General features: G+C 43.1%; 1 protein-coding gene across 5 annotated transcripts in view; it reads right to left on the bottom strand.

The window, feature by feature from the left end:
- ino80 (INO80 complex ATPase subunit) overlaps positions 1-18,786 on the bottom strand; it is a 54,819-nt gene that overhangs the window by 21,470 nt on the left and 14,563 nt on the right. For all 5 annotated transcript variants that reach the window (XM_036147577.1, XM_036147579.1, XM_036147581.1 and 2 more), the window contains exons 17-27: positions 18,006-18,148; positions 17,156-17,240; positions 16,961-17,078; positions 16,724-16,809; positions 14,881-15,048; positions 14,554-14,687; positions 11,752-11,819; positions 11,565-11,658; positions 11,275-11,473; positions 7,958-8,098; positions 6,969-7,194 (exon numbers count right to left, since the gene is read on the bottom strand). In XM_036147577.1, the coding sequence (XP_036003470.1) occupies positions 6,969-7,194; positions 7,958-8,098; positions 11,275-11,473; positions 11,565-11,658; positions 11,752-11,819; positions 14,554-14,687; positions 14,881-15,048; positions 16,724-16,809; positions 16,961-17,078; positions 17,156-17,240; positions 18,006-18,148 (1,462 nt within the window). The remainder of the gene's footprint in view (positions 1-6,968; positions 7,195-7,957; positions 8,099-11,274; positions 11,474-11,564; positions 11,659-11,751; positions 11,820-14,553; positions 14,688-14,880; positions 15,049-16,723; positions 16,810-16,960; positions 17,079-17,155; positions 17,241-18,005; positions 18,149-18,786) is intronic.

Below are 18,786 nucleotides of genomic sequence, written 5' to 3'. Positions count from 1 at the left end.
GAAGCTACAGGACTGGCCAGTCTGAGCTGTGGCTTGCTGCAGCTCCTCCAGAGTCACCAAACACTGTTTTTGAATGACGGACTGAACACAGGTCCCTGAGATGTTCGCAGCTTGGGATGCGGCTTTAGACGCTGGCCTTGCCTTTAAATGCTTCACAACATGATCTCTAAACTTTCTGCTGTGCTTTCATGATTGTGTTTGTTCCCCACCAAACCTCTGAGACCCTCACACTAGCTTGATACTGAGATTTAACTACGCAAAGGTGGAATCTACTTGTTCATTCGGTGAATTCTGAACAAATGTAGCTGGCAAAAAGGACTTTATTGATAATTACCAGAGTCAAAAGGTTCCAGAATATTAATCCAGACCAAATAAGTCGGACTTTTATTTGTAAAAGAAACAAACACAATGAAAAACCGACTTCCTCCTTTGTTTACTGGTCTTAGAACGTCACCCCCGGTGAGGAGGAAGCTGACAGTGAAACAAAAAAAAAAAAAAAAAAAAAAAAAAACTGCGAGGCCCCCCTGAAGCCAAACGGAAAACCCTGAAAACACAGAGTGAGAGTTTTTTATTAGTTTACGCGTAACTGTAAACGGCTGAAAAACAACGGAAAAGCGAGGGCTTGTGGCATTAACCACACCCCACATGCTGTGTTACACCGCTCCGCCGTTGCTATGGATACACATATCAAGCTACACCACCTGCCCTGTCCCACTTTCAAAAACACACCCCCCTCCCCTCAACGCGCCTCAATCCAATCCAGTCTAACAGTGGTATTCATACCCCCCCCCCCCCCCACCTCACCCCCCCACCTCCTCCTGTCCTCAACGCCTGCTGGCAGATTAAGCTACACTCCCCCTTTCTGCCTCATCCTCGACACCCTCCAGCTCCTCCCTCCACAGCTTCAGACTCTCCCTCCTGCCTCCCCTGCGGCTGCTGTCCCCCCCGACATTGTAATTCAATCCCTGCAGGGCCAAAGCCGGGGGGCCTGACATGGTCCTGACCCAATTAGAGGCGTGCTGCCAGCTAATTAACCCGAGCCACAGCCCCCCGGTGCCTGGCGCCTGATACTCCCTACCCAAGTATGGCGTTAATTTCATTAATACGCCACTATACTGTCCTGTCCCCTTCCCCTGCTGCCCGTGCCAAAAAAGCGCCATTTTTGCCCTCAGCGGCGAGGGAAGCAGGCCAGATGCGAGCGAAATAGAGAGAGAGAGAAAGAGGGGATGACAAACGACAGCATGAGTGCGGCGCGAGAGCTGGTCGAGAAAGATGGATGGGTGGTTATGTGAGAAAGAGAGACAGATGGGGGGCCAGAGAACAGGTCGAATGCACGATCGAACCGGGCATCAGCCTCTCACTGTATAATGACCCATTACACCGCGCGATCAATACGTCAATGGGCAACACTTGTTCACCGCCGCCGATAAAGGAAATATTAGCTCGGAAACGACTTCGCCGCTTCTGCGCGTATTGACCAAAATCAGATCCAAACTTCATTTCCCCCCCCCCAACGGCGGCAGCTTCGGGGACAGATAAGAGCCAGATGCCAGTGGGAGGCTCTGGAGTTACTGACGGAAAACAGGAGGATATTTGTCCCGGTGATGTTTTACAGACACGAAACAGAAAAAAGAAACACACATCAGCCTCTAGAGACGGAGTACCAAGTTAAAGAACGGGCATTTCCCATAAGCCCAAAAATACGCCTGGGTGACAGAGAGGCGTAGACATTTAAGGATGAGCTGCGACGATGCGAACGGATACGGTGGATGCGTTGGCGTACGAGCCGCCGTCTGGCCTCAAGAATGGAGGACGAGCGCTTCTTTGGGTTTTCTTGGACTGGGAGCAAAGGAAAGAGACAGACAGATGCACCGCAGCGCCTCTGTCATTAGGGGAACATCGCTGTTGGCCGGAGACGACGCTGTGAAACGCCGCGGAGGAGATCTGAACAGCGGTGGTCTCAAACTGCGCTCCTGGAGGGCCGGGGGTCCTGCAGCTTTTAGACGCATCTCTGCTGCAACACGAGAGATGGATTTAAAAGTTGCAGGACCCTCGGGGGCCCTGGAGGATTTGAGCTCGAGACCACTGCTCAACGGTGAAATCGTGGCCAGAATCATGTGGCTAATGTCTCCCCCTTCAGTCTACTTTGGATTCCCAAGCGTCGCGTTTTTTTGGCCTGTCGTCACAAGTTATTTCCCATTAATTAGAGTAGGAAACCTTGTTTTACACACACTTGGCTGGCTGATTTGTTTCCCCCTTTTTTTTTGCTAAGAGTTAGAGAGAGAGAGAGAGAAAAAAAAAAGAGGCGAATAGCAGAGACGGTTGGCGGTGCCAGTTTAATGCAGAGTCAGTCGGCGGTGTGGTGAGGCTGGCCGTCTGTGTTGTTTTGTGCCCGTCTATCAGAGGGCCGGGGAAGCTTCCTGCCATTTTGCTGGAGAGCGGGCTTTCTTTGAAGGGACAGGAAGGCAGAACTGCATTTCCCACAGTCTAATGTGAGCGTCGTAGCCCAGAAGTGACAAGCCTCTCTCGGGTTTTTTTTTTTTTTAAGTCTGGCTTATACGTAGACACTAATGCATGCATACGGGTCTGGTGGATTATATAAAAAAATAAAAAAAGTAAACTTGCACAGCAGACAGATCACGGTTCAACATAAAGCTAAAAAAGGGAGTAAGGATTTACGGTGAAAAGCCTGTTATTTCGATGGGAGGATGCTTCTAATTACTGTACGTGCGATACAAGCCGCACAGACAGCCAGGCTAGGCGTAGCGCCACGTAATCTGACTGCGTGTGAGTTCACTCGCACCTCGCCTTAAACGGAGTAAAACTCCATTTTACCGCATAGTTCGTCCCGTGCAGAAGTGTTCATGCAACTTTAACTATTTGGGATTTTATCACCTCCCAACCTGCACTGTAATTTCATCTCACCGAGCAAAAAAATGCAACGCATGGTTGATAAAGTGGAACATAAATATAGGGTACAGGTAAATATTGTAGGTTTAGACTTCTGGACTTCTTCTAGATTTTGACGGAGCCTTTCTGACGCAGGGCTGTGCTGATTCCGACGACTCGGACCTGGTTCTGCAGCGTCAGCTTTGGTTTTCTGCCACACGTGTAGAACGTAACGTTGCAACTTGACGCCATCGGCCATCAAAATGAAATTTCTTCAAGAGGTTTGCCAGTTCCCCTGAGTTGTTTCTGGCTCTCTTTCTGTCTTGGTAGGTTTGTGGATGTGCCTTCTTCTTCTTCTGCCCATGTTTGGACGAGGGATTGAACGGTTCTTAGTGAGATTGTCAACACTGCACCGCTTTAAACTTCACCGCCCTCTCCCTGACCTGTCTGCTGTGCCTCTTGGTTTTTTGTGACGTTCTACATTCATGAATGTTCTCTAACGAACGTCTTGGGCTTTCACAGAACAGCCGTATTTACACTGAGATTAAAGTTACTCTACCTGCTAATTTGGGGAGTTCTCAAGGGAATTGCTCGCACTGGATTTTATTTAGGTGTATTCGAGTAAAGGGGCAGATTATTGGGGGTAAAAACCAAGTATCCATGACTTTGTGCGGGTCTATTATTGAAAATCTCAATACCATACAAAGAGGTTTATGATTGTATACTATCGTGAAGCATGCAAGTAAGAGATACTTGCAATATTTTTCAGCTTGAGGTCAGAAATAATCAGACTATCTGTTCTTATTTCGAAAGGTTTTCACTGCAGTTATGTTCATTTGTTGTTCCTTTAGCAATGTCGTCATGACTTCTTTAATTAGAAGATTTATCTTTTGTGTTGGCTTGACAGTACGTTTTGATTCCATGTTTGTCAGCCCTGTGAAATCACAGGGATTTTTTCCTGTGGCTGGCCTGATCTGAAACGTTCCTGATCACCTTCCAATTTATCCGGCTGCGTCTGTCTTCTGTCCGAGCAAACATTCAGCGCCAACAGAGGCCACGCGTTCCCGACACTAATTATGAAACTGTCATTGACTGATGGTGGAACGTTACTTATATAAAGGCAGCGTTTTCTTCCTACTGCCTTCAAACACACGGCAGAAGCCCAACTCAGTGCGATGTTGGTATAAGTTGGTGGAGGTTGTCAGTCATGCAGGTCATGATCGATCCAAAAATAAAGGTTAAAAAAAATAAAACAGCTGGACTTCTACTCTGAAGCTGAAAACGTCTCGCTTCCCATCCAGGAAGCGTTTTCAATTCAAAATGTCTGGACATGATATCTTGTTTTATTTTTTAACCTTTTTCGGATGTTGGCATAAGGATTTTTCTTTGCCATGTTAATCCTCCACCCATGCTGTCCCATCCAAGACCCCTTTTTCTTTTTGAAAGGAGCAGATGATTGGACTAAGGACATGCAGGACATGCAGGACAAACACTGTCCTCTATCCTGTCTCATTCCAAAAACTATCATTGTTTATATTAAGGCTGCTGTTAAAAAAAAAGAAGAAAAAAGCGCTTTATTTTTCAACGAAACATCTTTCCGACGTGGAAATCCTGCCCCCACAATAACATCCAAAAACAAACAAAATCTGTGGGCCGAATCATTACGGGCTTCAATTGTTTTTTCCTCCTCTGTGTCCTGATTCCTAATAGGTCCTCTGATTAGATTCCTCCATCGATATCAGTAGGCAGCCCTACTCACGCCATGGCGCTCGAACAAACAGTAATTCAGCTCTGCCATTTGTTCTTAAGGTGTGGGGCTGGGAGCGCGGAGGAGCAGGGAGGGTGGGAAACTTCAGCTGAGCTACTGTACATATCTGAGCCTTGATGTGGCAACAATGTGTTCGGCGCGGGACGGGTGCCGGCGCGTTGGGTCACTTCCTTCCTACTGGGGCTGAGAAAGGAGTGGGAGACCAGACGGGCCGAAAGGCCGCGGGCCAGATACCCGTTCCAGAGCGGCGCTCGCTGCCGTCTGCGTTCCCTCTGCACAGAGACAGAGGTGAGGCCCGTCTTCGGTTTCGTGTGCGGGGACGGACGAAGCCGACTGGCGTGGGAGAGTGCGCGCTGCGATCTGGGAGACACCTCGTTGGGGGAGGGAGGGGGGAGGGGGGGCCGTGTGAGCGCTGCACAAGTCCCTGAATGGGCTCGGTTGTACACAAACAACACGCATACGCGCTCACTCATACACGGACAGACCATTTATTAGTGTTACCTAACTGCGCACTTGAACAATGAGCAGTGGCTAAACTTCCTCGCTTTGTCTGCCTCTGCAGAACTTCACAAGAGCTTTCAGGCTGTTCTCACACAGACACACAAATACTTGTTTTGTTTCTCACATTTACATACAAACACTCCTCTGAGCACAGGCAAGCAGAGATGGGGGGGGGGGCAGAATAAAAGCCTCGTAATAATGGAAACCCATAGAAATTAAAAGACCTGTCTGTGTCGGGCCGCTTTAAAAGTTGACTAATCGGGCGTGTGCATCCATTTATCACAAAAGAGAGCAGTCATCAGAATCCAGGAGACTTTATCATAGTGAGAAAGGGTGAGTGGGTCAGTGAGAACGGACATGTTGTCTGTAAAATGGCAATGGCCTCCGTAACCTGGGACATCCATCAGTCCTCTGAACCCTGGCAGCAGATCGCCTTCCAGTCCCCCTTCAGCTGACCCTTCCCTCGGCCCCGCTGATAAACTTCTGCTAAGCTGGAAAACCCACGCGGGGACACAATCCGCGCTAACGCCTTCACGCAATGAGCCGCTCTGATTGATGTGAGGGAACTTCAGCAGACATCCTTTGCGGGTCGCTTTGGTTTGAGGGTGAGAACCACCGCGCCTTGCACAAGTACTGACATCTTTTTATTTTACAGCCTCCTTTCACGCCCACTTTAATCAATAAAGTATTACTAATAATCAGTGTTGCACCGATACTGATACTAGTATCGGACGGGGCTCCGATCCAGCACTAAAATGGAGGTATCGGTATCGGTGAGTACGAACAAATAGTTCATCGATACCATTTTGATGTTTGTATGTCACTTGAATGCAGCCTTCTCTCTCCCGACTAGTATTATACATGTAATATAAGTTCATGAAAGTTGCACTATTTTGGTATTTGAGAGTCAAAACTCACGGTTTAAAAGAGATTATTCAATTATTAATGTAATTTTACTGTCTTACTGTTGCACTACTATTATACATGTTATAAATGTTGCACTATTTTGGCATTTCAGAGCCAAAACTCAGGGTTTAAAAGAGATTATTCAATTATTAATGTAATTTTACTCTTACTGTTGCACTACTATTATACATGTTATAAATGTTGCACTATTTTGGCATTTCAGAGCCAAAACTCAGGGTTTAAAAGAGATTATTCAATTATTAATGTAATTTTACTGTCTTACTGTTGCACTACTATTATACATGTTATAAATGTTGCACTATTTTGGCATTTTAGAGTCAAAACACACGGTTTAAAAGAGATTATTCAATTATTAATGTAATTTTACTGTCTTACTGTTGCACTACTATTATACATGTTATAAATGTTGCACTATTTTGGCATTTCAGAGCCAAAACTCAGGGTTTAAAAGAGATTATTCAATTATTAATGTAATTTTACTGTCTTACTGTTTCACTACTATTATACATGTTATAAATGTTGCACTATTTTGACATTTTAGAGCCAAAAGTTTATTCAACTATTGTCACCCATTCCAGGTAGGCAATAAAAAGTTCTACTACCCTAACTAGTAAGCAGTTCTTCATATATATATACACACGCATCAATTTCAAACAGATCGGTAGCGGCCAATGCTGCACAGCCAGGTATCGGTATCGGGGCCAAAAAAATGGCATCGGTGCAACACTACTAATAACGTAGCAGTGGGAGCAACATGACAGATGCCTTTCTCCCACCTGAGCTCTGCAGCTCCTCCACAGTCACCACGGGCCTCCTGGTTGCTTCTCCCAAACGGCCAAAGTAATCTGTCTCAAACCTGCATTGGAAATGGACCGGTGCTCACCGGGTATCCGTATGAAGGACCATCCATGGCGAGGCTGGAGGGCCATCACGCCCCCGGGGATCTGTGGGTGGATGGCGGTAGACCTGGCGCGCCACTCTGAGGCCAGTTCGGGGGAGCCGTACAGGAAGCACTGCCTGTAGACCGTTCCCCCTCCGCTGCGCGTCACCCGCCACTCGTACTCGGCGCTCCGGTCGGCACAATACCGCTCCATGGGAACTGCCGTCACCTAGGCAACCGCAGATAATTTTGTTTGTGATGGAGAGGAAAGTGCTGGATTTGCTTTTTTTTTTTTTTTTTAAATATAAAACAAATCTGATCAGACCAGATTAAATGCATGCTCCTACAAACACAATCGTCACCAGAGCTCTTAACTTCTGTACTGAATGCAGACGGGTTTTGATTAATCGGCAGGTTCTGATTCTGTGTGTGTGTGTGTGTGTGGGGGGGGGGTAACAACCTGTGTAGAGAGCTCTTTTTAGAGGCTCTGTTTGTTTTAAGTGCAGCTGGAAGGCCCGCTGGTCAGCCCCCCCCCCATACACACACTGCAAAAAGGGAACTCAAAAAGGGAAAAGTTAGTGACATTTTCATGAAATCAGTGTATTTTTCTTTGATTAGAGCAGCTAAATAAGACTATTTTCCAATGGAATAAGATTTTTTGCACATAAAATAAGAACAATTCATCTCCATCATCTTATTTCAAGGGCAGGATACCTAATTATCTTATTTCAGGGGTAAAAATACTCATTCCTTTGGCAAATAGTCTTAATTAGCTCCTCAAATCAAGGAAAAATACACTCACTTCAAGAAATTTTTACTTAATTTTAATTCCCTTTTTTCGCAGTGCATTTTTCACAGATGCGGCTTCTCATTATCGAGAGCTGGCAAAAAGCAGCGTTTTCATTGTCTTACTGCCACAACCACCCTAAAGCCCTGACCGGTTTCAACACGGTCAAAACCTGGACCAGGACCATTCCTCTCCACGCTCTCACCTTGGGCGTGGCGGCCAGCAGGAACTTGGGTGGCAGCGTGGGCTGACAGGGCCGGAGCGTGGAGGTGGCACAGTTTCTGCCGTGGATCTTCACGTCTGCGTGCGCCAAAATGCCCGGCCTGGAGGCTGTAAACACCAAATCCTGACAGAAACACGCACACAGATAGAGAAAACGATGAGGGGAGTTGTTGTGAAATGGCTCCAATTCTCAATAACGTTTCACCTGCAGTGATGGGGTACCCCTGCAATTACTGGGTTGTTGAACAGTGAAGCTTTAAAAGAAGACATTTTGTACATACTATAGCGAGGGGAAAAAGTGAGAGCATACATTGTTCTGCTAGATCTTAGAATTACCAAAGCTTAAACGTGTTGATTTGCTAATGTGAGATTATAGAAAATTGGTTTTCAGATCATTTTATCTAGTATTTGGGCAAAGAATGGTGTGAAACAAATGGACATATTCTGATTCTCCTTGTGGATACACAGTGCCCCCTAATGGCCGACAAAAACAAGCTTCACAGATAACTACACATCCCCAGATTGATCAGCTTTGGACCAAATGTAGGCACAGACAGTCAATACTGGTGCTTCATCTCACAGAAGTACAGAGCAAACCTATTTGTGCTAAACTTTTATTTAGTTCTTTTTTGGTGTATCACACTGCAGCCACAGACTTCAGATCAGCAGAAAGTCATGCAAAGGTTGAGAAGTGGAAAACACACAATTAGCGATGGACGACATGGAAAAAAACTGAATATTGATAAAATAGAAACCATATTGGTCAATATTGATAATCTTCAAAAAATTCAAAACATGTATTTAAGTGCAGCCCTGGTCAGTTTATGCTGTTGCTTAATGGCCTATTTTTAGATAAAGAACACAAACACTGAATTTAAACTAACTCAACCTTTTATTCAACCAACGTTTTACCAAAACTGCAAGTTTTTAAAAAGAAAAAGAACATGTGTTCTCTGAACTCTTTGAAGGGGCGGAGCTTGGTGACAGGTCCTGCGTTTGTGATTGGTTGGGAGGATGTAATGACTGTAGTATCAACCTACATGATAGGCTAGAAGACAAAAGAAAGGACATCAGTTCTTCTATTGAACTTTTTATTGACCCTTTTCAATATAAATTATATATATTGATATATATTGTTAATTAATTATCGTCCGGCCCTACATACAAAGTTTTTAAAAATGTTTCATTAAAAATATGGCTTGCATTCATGCCCCCTCAAGCTCAAACTGATTGAATAAAGTCTGTAAATATCCAGTTTTCTGAAACAATTAGCTGCAAAGGATTTAATTTAGGGCCATCAGACGAGAAGAGGCTTCAAACAGATGAATGCTACCCTTTAGATTTTTATTTTCCACAACCATGCACTACTTTGTCTTTTCCTCACACCTTAAATATGCTGACGTTGGTGTTTATATTACCGTAACCATTGCTAGGTGCTTCAAATGTCAAATCCATTGGTTATGTGTAGGAATATTCAGACCCTGTTCTTCCACAGGACAGCCAGAACAACTAGATTTAGAAACTGACCACATGTCCGTCATTCAGCCGGACAGAAACGAAGAGCCAAGAAGAGAACGGGCCAATGTTGCAGGACTGAGGCGATTTCTACCAACAGGACCTGGGAGTCTGGCGCTACTCTATCCGAGCGGCGCATACGCAGTTTAAACTCTCCTGATGTGCACAATTTTCCGGCTTTTCTGTCGTTTTATTGAGCCGCTCCGGGAGGGCAACCTAAGCTGCAACTCAGCGGCGACGAGGCCAGCAGAGGAAGAGGAGGGTGAAATAACTCCAGCTGTACTTTAAAACCAAACAAATTACAACCGAACTGACGGGGGTTGGTGGTCTGACACAAATCTGGCCACAAACAACCTTTATTTGACGTTATGACGTTAACGCTCTCAGACAGGCAGACCTGCTGAAATGTTCTCGAAGCCAAAGGAATTAGATTCATTTTGGTCCCCCCTCTGGTGGTCTGTGTGTTTGAACTGGCAGCGGAGACAATTCCCACCTTTCAGACAGCTCAATAAAAAAAAATAAAAATAAAATAAAAACAATGAATAATGCGCCGTCTCGATCCGACCTGTACCTCGCAGCTGCAGAATCCAACCCGCATGAAACACTTTGAGAAGAACTGCCACGTCTATCCCCAAGATAAAAACGTCTGCAAGAATTTCAAACAGGCAAGCACTTTTGAAGGAACAAAAAACAATAAACAATGGATTTTTTTTCTCCCCCCTCCTTGAATGCTCACTCCTCTGCCACAAACCACCAGAAGAACAACGCAGAATAATCTACGCAGATTCGTTGTTACGAGACTGGTCTGCCTGCTGTTTTGCAGACAAGCATAGTTTTTGTCATTATAAGGGAAACGCTACGGTGGAGTCGAGGTTATTTCTGTAAGTGCTGCAAAAAAACTGAACTAAAAATAAGTAAAATGTTCTTAAAATGTATCTGTCCTTGATATGAGCAGGTAAATAAGATGATCTGCCAATAGAATAAGATTTTTTGCACTTAAAATAGGAACAACTTATCTCCATCATCTTAGTCAAGTGCAGTATGTCTAATTATCTTATTTTAGGGGTCTAAATACTCATTCCATTGGCAGATAATCTTATTTACCTGCTCAAATCACACATTTTAAGAACATTTTACTTATTTTTAGATCCGTTTTTGCAGTGAGGGAGCAGTTGACCGGCACTGTCCTGCACTGCAAAAACTAAAAGTAAGTAAATTTTCTTAAAATATGTATATTTTTCCTGACTTTCAGCAGCTAAATAACACTATTTGCCAATGGAATCAGAATTTCTACCCCTAAAATAAGGTAATTAGACATCCTGCACTCTAAATAAGATGATGGAGATGAATTGTTCTCATTTTAAGTGCAAAAATCTTATTCCATTGGCAAATAGTCTGATTTACCAGCTCAAATCAATGAAAAATACACTAATTTCAAGAGGATTTTACCTACTTTCAGTTTCCTTTTTGCAGTGTGGACTCCTAAATGTGATCAGACCTGGAGCTTGTCTCCATCTACAATGACTGGAGCAGCAGCTGTATGACGGATAAGCATTTTTCCCTGTTGCACATTGGATTTATTTTACCTTAAAATCCATTTTAAAGCACATCTCACAACAAAAAGGAAACAGACGCGGCCCCAGAGAGGCAAGCAGGGAGGAGGAGTCAGCGCTGATGGTTAAGAGACGTAATGCCAGTCACAAATTCATGCAGACCACAAATAGACACCCAAAAGTTTCTCCTTCACCTGCTACATCCTGCCTGCGTCCCGTTGCTTTTCCTTACCTGGAGGACGGGGCTGGTTTGTGTGTTGGGGAAGGCGGTCGGTCTGTCCAGCCACAGGATCAGGTCCTTGCGAGAAAGAGGCTGCGACCTCGCCGCGTCGCCGTCTCCAGCCTCCTCCGGGCGCTCCCCGGCGGGGTTGAACAGGCGCTGGTAGTAGAGCCGGTAAGCAGCTTTCAGGGACAGGAAAAGACCTAACCATCTGTGAGACGCACGCAGAACGGGAAAAGGCAAAGTTACAGAAGAAGCGGGGACACGTAGGTAGACGGATGCATCGGGACTTTGGCGCCTACCTCACTAAGGTGCCTTGCAGCATCATATTGGACATCTCTGCTGGTGACACGTCGATAAAGCGCAAGAAGGAGAAGCAGCTTCCTTTTTCCCCACCTGCGACGGCACAAGCACAACCACAGAATGGCGAATATATGACGCTGCGCCCAGAAGGGTGCTGTTGCCGAGCGTTTTCTGCAGGGTGCTCACCTTTCCGATGAAAAAGGGACTGCTGGATGTGATTTGGCGAGAACGGAGACAACAGCACTTGTAGCAATCTGAGAGAACCGAGGATGGACACGGCAGGTTACACCACCAGATATGAGAACTGACGCTTTCAGAGTATAACACTGCAAAAACGGAACTGAAAACAACTAAAATGTTCTAAAAATGAGTGTATTTTTCCTTGATTTGAGCAGGTAAATAAGATGATATGTCAATAGAACAAGATTTTTGTACTTAAAATAGGAACGATTCATCTCCATCATCTTATTTCAAGTGCAGTTTATCTAATTATCTTATTTTAGGGGTCAAAATACGCATTCCATTGGCAGACAATCTTATTTACCTGCTCAAATCTAGGACAAAAACACAAATTTTAAGAACATTTTACTTATTGTTAGATCCGTCTTTGCAGTGAACAGAAAAGTATTTACACTCGCAGGTTTTTCCACTTTTTACCACGTTACAACTGCTAAATTCAAAGGATGGCATTAGGAGCTGTGACAGAGCAACACAAAGCGGTGCATAATTGTAAGGTCCCAGGAACATGGTGCATGGTGGGGCTGCACGCTATTAGCCAAAGTTGGGATATGTGATAATATTAGTAAATGTTGTGATAAGGATATAGCTTGCCATAAATAGAGAGACAAATCTAATGTGTTAATGTCTTTCTACTTTAGGAACATAGCAAATGTAGACTCCAGACAATGAGCCGTCAATTCAGCTCCTAAAAAAGCAAAAACATTCATCATTTCCATCTGAAACACGAGGCTTTAATAAATAAGGTCGCCTTGTGATGTTTTGTCAATGAAACAACTTAGCTGCAGCTTCCAAGCCACTTTACCGCATCTAGATCTTCTGAAACGTTTTATGTTGCTTTAAACCACAAACGTCACCAAACATATTAGGGGCACTAAGGGCGTGAATGCAGCGCGCTTAAAGAACGAACTAACACTCCAGGCGGTTCTTTGCACTCTGCGATCCATGCTATTGTGATGAGGATACATTTGTAATATATTGTGCATCTCTACCGCATGACTTTATAATCTTTTCAAATAAACAAACCTGAACGGTGTGCTGTTGTACTCACTTCCTTCACTCTGACAAGTTTTACTTACTCACTTACACCCCTAAATCATATTCAACGGCACTAATTTCCTTTACAAGCCACGTAATTAGTAAATAAAGCCCAGCTAGCTGAAATAACATTTTTTGGAGTTGAGTATTTTTTCACATTTTAAACACACTATCCCCACACTGCAAAAACGGAACTAAAAATAAGTCAAATGTTCTTAAAATTTGCGTATTTTTCCTTGATTTGAGCAGGTAAATAAGATCATCTGCCAATAGAATAAGATTTTTGCACTTAAAATAGGAACAATTCATCTCCATCATCTTATTTCAAGTGATGTATATCTAATTATCTTATTTTAGGGGTCAAAATACTCATTCCATTGGCAGATAATCTTATTTACCTGCTCAAATCTAGGACAAAAACACAAATTTTAAGAATATTTTACCTATTTTTAGATCCGTTTTTGCAGTGCACTTTTGAAACATGGTGGTGGCCGTGTCATGATGGGGGAACTGGTCAGAGTGTATGGGAAGATGGATGGAGGATAATACACAGGGTTCCTACAGCGTAAGGCAAGTTAAATTCAAGACTTTTTAAGACTTTTTAATGCCACTTAAAATAAAAAGTTAAGACCAACTTCACGATAAACAAGATAAACCTGGTTGCGACAACTTCACCCAAATGTTGATTTTAACATAAAACATTACTTTCTGGCCCAGTAGACATGTTTAAATTTTTGAAAAACATTCCATATAAGAAGAAAGCTAAAAAACACACAAATTACAGATATATTTTTAACAACTACTGAACTGAATTCACAAACTTTGTTTTGTTCCCCACTGAAATAAAATATAAATCAGTTTTAAAAACCACAACATAACCAGTGCCAGCTCTTTTTCGCAGCTATGATCCGGCCGCAACAGTTTTTATTGGTTCCGCTATCGGGACGGAACCAATAATGGTTCCATTGAGCCGTTCTGTAAATAAAAAAATATATAATTGTGTCAATTATTTTACTGTTTGGTAAGGATTGCAAAAATAAAATCCTATTTATGACTTGGTAACAATTTTAAGACCTAAGAAAGACTGATTTAAGACATTTTAATGCCAAATAAGGCCTTAGTTTTATATTACAGAATTCAATGCCTTTTAAGACTTTTTAAGGATGCGCGGGAACCCTGCTACAGTGTGCTGGAATAAAAACCTGAGTGGACTTTCACCCTCCAGCAGGAATACAACCCCAAACACACCCAGAGCCACAGCAGAACAGGACGGACTAAAGCAAGTCCAGAACTGAGTCTAACTGAGCGTCTCTGAGCAGATTTCTGTTCACAGATGGTCTCCATCCATTCTGACTGAACCTGAGCTACGTACCTTGCAGAGAAGATGTTATTTAGCATCTAGATGTGCAAATTTGATGGAGACGTAAACTAAAAAAAGGGAGAGGTTGCTCTACAGTGATGTTGATTCAGAGGGTAATTACAAAATGGGAAATGTTTGACGTGCTTTAAAAAAAAAAAATCTAAAAATCATCAAACTTATCCTTTACAATAATGTCCTATACAACATAAAATTCCAATAAAACACATTAAAAATTGTAACGAGACGAAAAGTGAAAACGTTAAAAAGGGAATGTATATAGTATTTGGGAAGCGGCTTTGATGGCTCCGGTATGTTTTTCAGGACGATCGAGCGTGCCGTGCAGAAGGACGTACTTGTTCCTGGCCTGGCTGCGTGCGTGGATGAGGCCGTGGCGGTAGAGGAACTTGGAGATGACGTATGGCTTGACGGACATGTGGAAAGGGGAGCGGGTCTCCTGACGCTCAAACAGGTCAGGGTGGTTGCAAACCTGCGTGGAAACACACAATTCACCGTGCTTGTCTGATACGGCAGTATCAACTTATAGGGATGTTAATCAATATTATTTCACCGTTACTAGAAAATATAATGGTGGAAATATGACTGCACGGGCAAACACAAGTGGTTTTTACTTTATTTTGCTGGGGTTTAGAGAGGGAACAGAACATAAAACAAATGCGTACCTTCCTGAACTGCATGACCAGGTTCATGAGCGACGATGTGGTGCTGCTGGCCTGCTGGGCCGTGCCCATGGAGGACTGCAGAAGGTCTTCGATGGAGATCTTGTTCCTCAGAGCCTGGTAGAGCAACCTCTGACGGGACGTCAGCTGGCAGTAGGTCAGGATCTCAATCTGCAGAGTGTTACATAACACATTCACACCCAACACAAAGTTACCCAGCCGATCTCACTGCTAACTAGAATAAGGCTTCACGCTTTTGGCATTTCCTCTCAACGGACCGATACATTAAAAAAAAGTTTGACCCCGCATTAGTTTGATTTTGTTATTTCACGTCACACTGCAAAAACGGAACTAAAAATAATTCAAATGTTCTTAACATTTGTGTATTTTTCCTTGATTTGAGCAGGTAAATAAGATTATCTGCCAATAGAATAAGATTTTTGCACTTAAAATAGGAACAACTCATTTTCCATTATCTTATTTCATGTGCAGTATATCTAATTATCTTATTTTAGGGGTCAAAATACTCATTCCATTGGCAGATAATCTTATTTACCTGCACAAATCTAGGGTAAAAACACAAATTTTAAGAACATTTTACTTATTTTTAGATCCGTTTTTGCAGTGTATCACTGAGACAGAAAAAGGAAAGAAAGGAGGAAGCGGTTTAAATCCCTGACTTAAACATATGAGACCTCATATATGATACAATTTAGCATTCGCATTTTAGATAGATCAGACATTTTTTGGTCATGAGGTTCGGATCATGACTGAAAGAACCAGATCGGGGATACAAGCGGCCAAGGTGAGCTTCTCCCGAAGAGCGGCCGGGCGCAGCCTTACAGATAGGGTGAGGAGCTCAAAGTAGAGCCACTGCTTCTCCGCATCGAAAGGAGCCAGTTGATGTGGTTTGGCTATCTGATCAGGGTCTGGCTGCCTCCCTTAGGAGGTTATCAGGGAATGTCCTACTGGGAAAAACTATTTCCAGTAGGTGCCAAACGTTGAGCATCATGATCCTGTGCTGAAGGTAAGCAGATAACCAAACCCCAGAATGATCTCAAGCATTATAGAAAAGGGGAAGGCAAAAACAAAACAAAAAAATAAAAAACATTTTTAGGCCCGCATTAACATCCTTGTTTGCATTAGTCCTTAAAGTTAATGTATTTGTCCTTGATTTAAGCAGGTTAATAAGATTATCTGTCAATGGAATGAGTATTTTGACCCCTAGAATAAGATAATTAGACCTCCTGCACTTGAAAAAAAGATGATGAAGATGAGTTGTTCCTATTTTAAGTGCAACGGTCTTATTCCATTAGCCAATCATCTTATTTACCTGCTCAAATCAAGGACCAATACACTCATTATAAGAACATATTACTTATTTTTAGTTCTGTTTTTGCAGTGTAGGTGGGAAAACAAGAGACACCCCAACAAGTGTGGACAAGGAAAAGAAAGTGGGCTGGCAGGATCACAAGTGGGCGTCTAGGCAAAGAAGTGAGAGAGACAGATGTGGGGGAGTAGTGAACTCGGCCTTCCTCTCCATTCCTAAACTGTGTGTAGCAGGAAACCCCCGAGTCCAGCATCCGTCTGGAGGATCTGCCAATAAAACCACCCGTCACAGACTTTATGCGACTTTGTGTGCCACTGAGGTGGACAAGGAGGCGGGAGGAGGTGGAGAGCAGGGATCACAACGATATTTGATTTTATACCTTAGAGTTTCAGATCAAACATATCAGCTTTCGTTACATTTTCACAGTAGAAATCCGCTTATTCAATTATTATTAATTAAAAAAAAACTTTTCCTTGTTAAGGCCCGTACAGCTACAAATCCAAAAGGCAGTTTCACCTTGTCTGAGAGTTCATTTTCCACATCCTTCTTGATCCTGCGCAGCATGAACGGCTTGAGGATCATGTGCAATCTGGAAAGCTGATCTTAAAATGAACAAAAAAAAAGAACACATTTTGTTTTTTTAGCAACACAACATGTGGCATGCAAAGACGACCGAGAACAACGCGGGTCTCACGGCAAAACAACGCGACATTGAACAAAGAGCACAAAGTTCAAGATTTCTGTGGCGCTCACTCTCGTCGATGGCAGACTTGTTCTCAGCGTGGCTCTCGATGTCCTTGGAGAACCACTCGTTAAACTCTTCATGGGAATCGAACAGCGTGGGCATGATGAAGTGCAGCAGGGCCCACAGCTGAGAAATAGTGACAACATTAAGTTGTTAACACTCCTGATAAGCACACATCCATTTAACACACACACACTGCGAACCTCCGCCATAGTGTTCTGGATGGGCGTCCCGGTCAGCAGGAGTCTGTTTCGACACTGGAACTGCAGGAGGATTTTCCACCGAACGCTAGAGAGAGCAAAACAATTAAAAATGCTACAAACGTGTCGCCAACACTAACATGTGACCCGCACACTGCAAAAAGAGAATTAAAAATAAGTAAAATTTTCTTGAAATTAGTGTATTTGCCCTTGATTTGAGCAGGTAAATAAGATTATTTGCCAATGGAATGAGTATTTTTACCCCTAAAATAAGATAATTAGAAATACTGCACTTGAAATAAGGTGATGGAGATGAGTTGTTCTTATTTTAGGTGCAAAAATCTTATTCCATTGGCAAATAGTCCTATTTATCTGCTCAAATCAAGGAAAAATACTTTAATTTCAAGAAAAAAATTCTTATTTTTAGGTCTATTTTTGCAGTGCAGGTTACGGTATGCGTGAAACTGAACATCACGTGTGTGTTTTTCTTTTCAATACGGTTGATAACCACGTTTTGACCCGTCTCCAATAAAAACTTATATGATGCATAGCTGTGCAGCCGTGGTAGTGGGTGAGAATGTTTTTCCAGATGTTTTTGTTGATTTTGAGCTTAAGAGCGGTGTTCCTGAAATCTATATCCTGTCTGATTTATGATGTGCCGTCCTCACTTAACAGCTTCCCTGCAAAGTGTTAGCTTAAAAATAAGCTTTGGGGATTTTATTTTCGTGTCAGACGATCGCAGAGATCAAAAAGGTCTCCTTTTGTTCCTGTTCTCCTTCGTTGTAACTGAGTCTAGTGAAATAATATCAGAACTAGCATGGATTAGAAATGGACATTAAAAAATCTGCTTTACCTGGAGCTGCTCTTCAATGCCTGCGCCTCATCCAGAACCATGTACTGCCACTTGACCCTCTGGAAGTACTTGACATCTTGGACCACCAGCTGGTAGCTGGTGATCACCACGTGGAAAGGTGCGTTTTGTGTATAAAGCGTTTTCTAATCATTTACGACAGAGACACGGCGTTAGATGGAGAAAAATGACAGAACAGATGAATCTTGATGGGATAAGTTCAGGATTTTTTGAAGTGAGGTTCTGTATAATGTAGTAGAAACCAATGTTTGCGTTTCCTTTCAGGATAAATTCAGATTAGCTGGTGCTGGAGACCGAAGCTAACGGCTAAACAGAGCGAGCCGAAGACCTCTGCTGTTTTAAAACAACTGCACTCTCACAGGATTCTTGACCGTGTATGAAATGCTATTTTACAAACCTTTAAACAGTCGTCATGTTTGCTTTGGGCCTTACTTTTAAATAGAAGCCAAAGATTATTTATACACAAAATGGAGGTAGGAGGCAGGGCGCCACTAAAAACCTTCCTGAGCGAAACAAGTACTGAGATCAGATGGCCAAGTTTGTTCATATCAAAACAAGAAAGATTTTCGCCTGAACACACCTGCGCTCACGAAAATGGACGTATGACGTCACAGCGTCGCTAAAACTATTCAGGTCAGTGGAGGAAGCTTTGAAAAACAAAACTACAATCTGTGCAAACAAAGCAGAGCTGCAACATCTGCTGTGGCTCATCAGTCTACTGCCAAGCAGTCCAAACCACAGACTTAGAAGTTTTTAATTTCTG

The sequence above is a fragment of the Fundulus heteroclitus genome, chromosome 15 (genome assembly GCF_011125445.2).
Source record: "Fundulus heteroclitus isolate FHET01 chromosome 15, MU-UCD_Fhet_4.1, whole genome shotgun sequence".
Classification (NCBI taxonomy): domain Eukaryota; kingdom Metazoa; phylum Chordata; class Actinopteri; order Cyprinodontiformes; family Fundulidae; genus Fundulus; species Fundulus heteroclitus.
The sequence above is the reverse complement of the archived record's forward strand: the minus strand, read 5'-3'. Positions and strand labels throughout refer to the sequence as shown.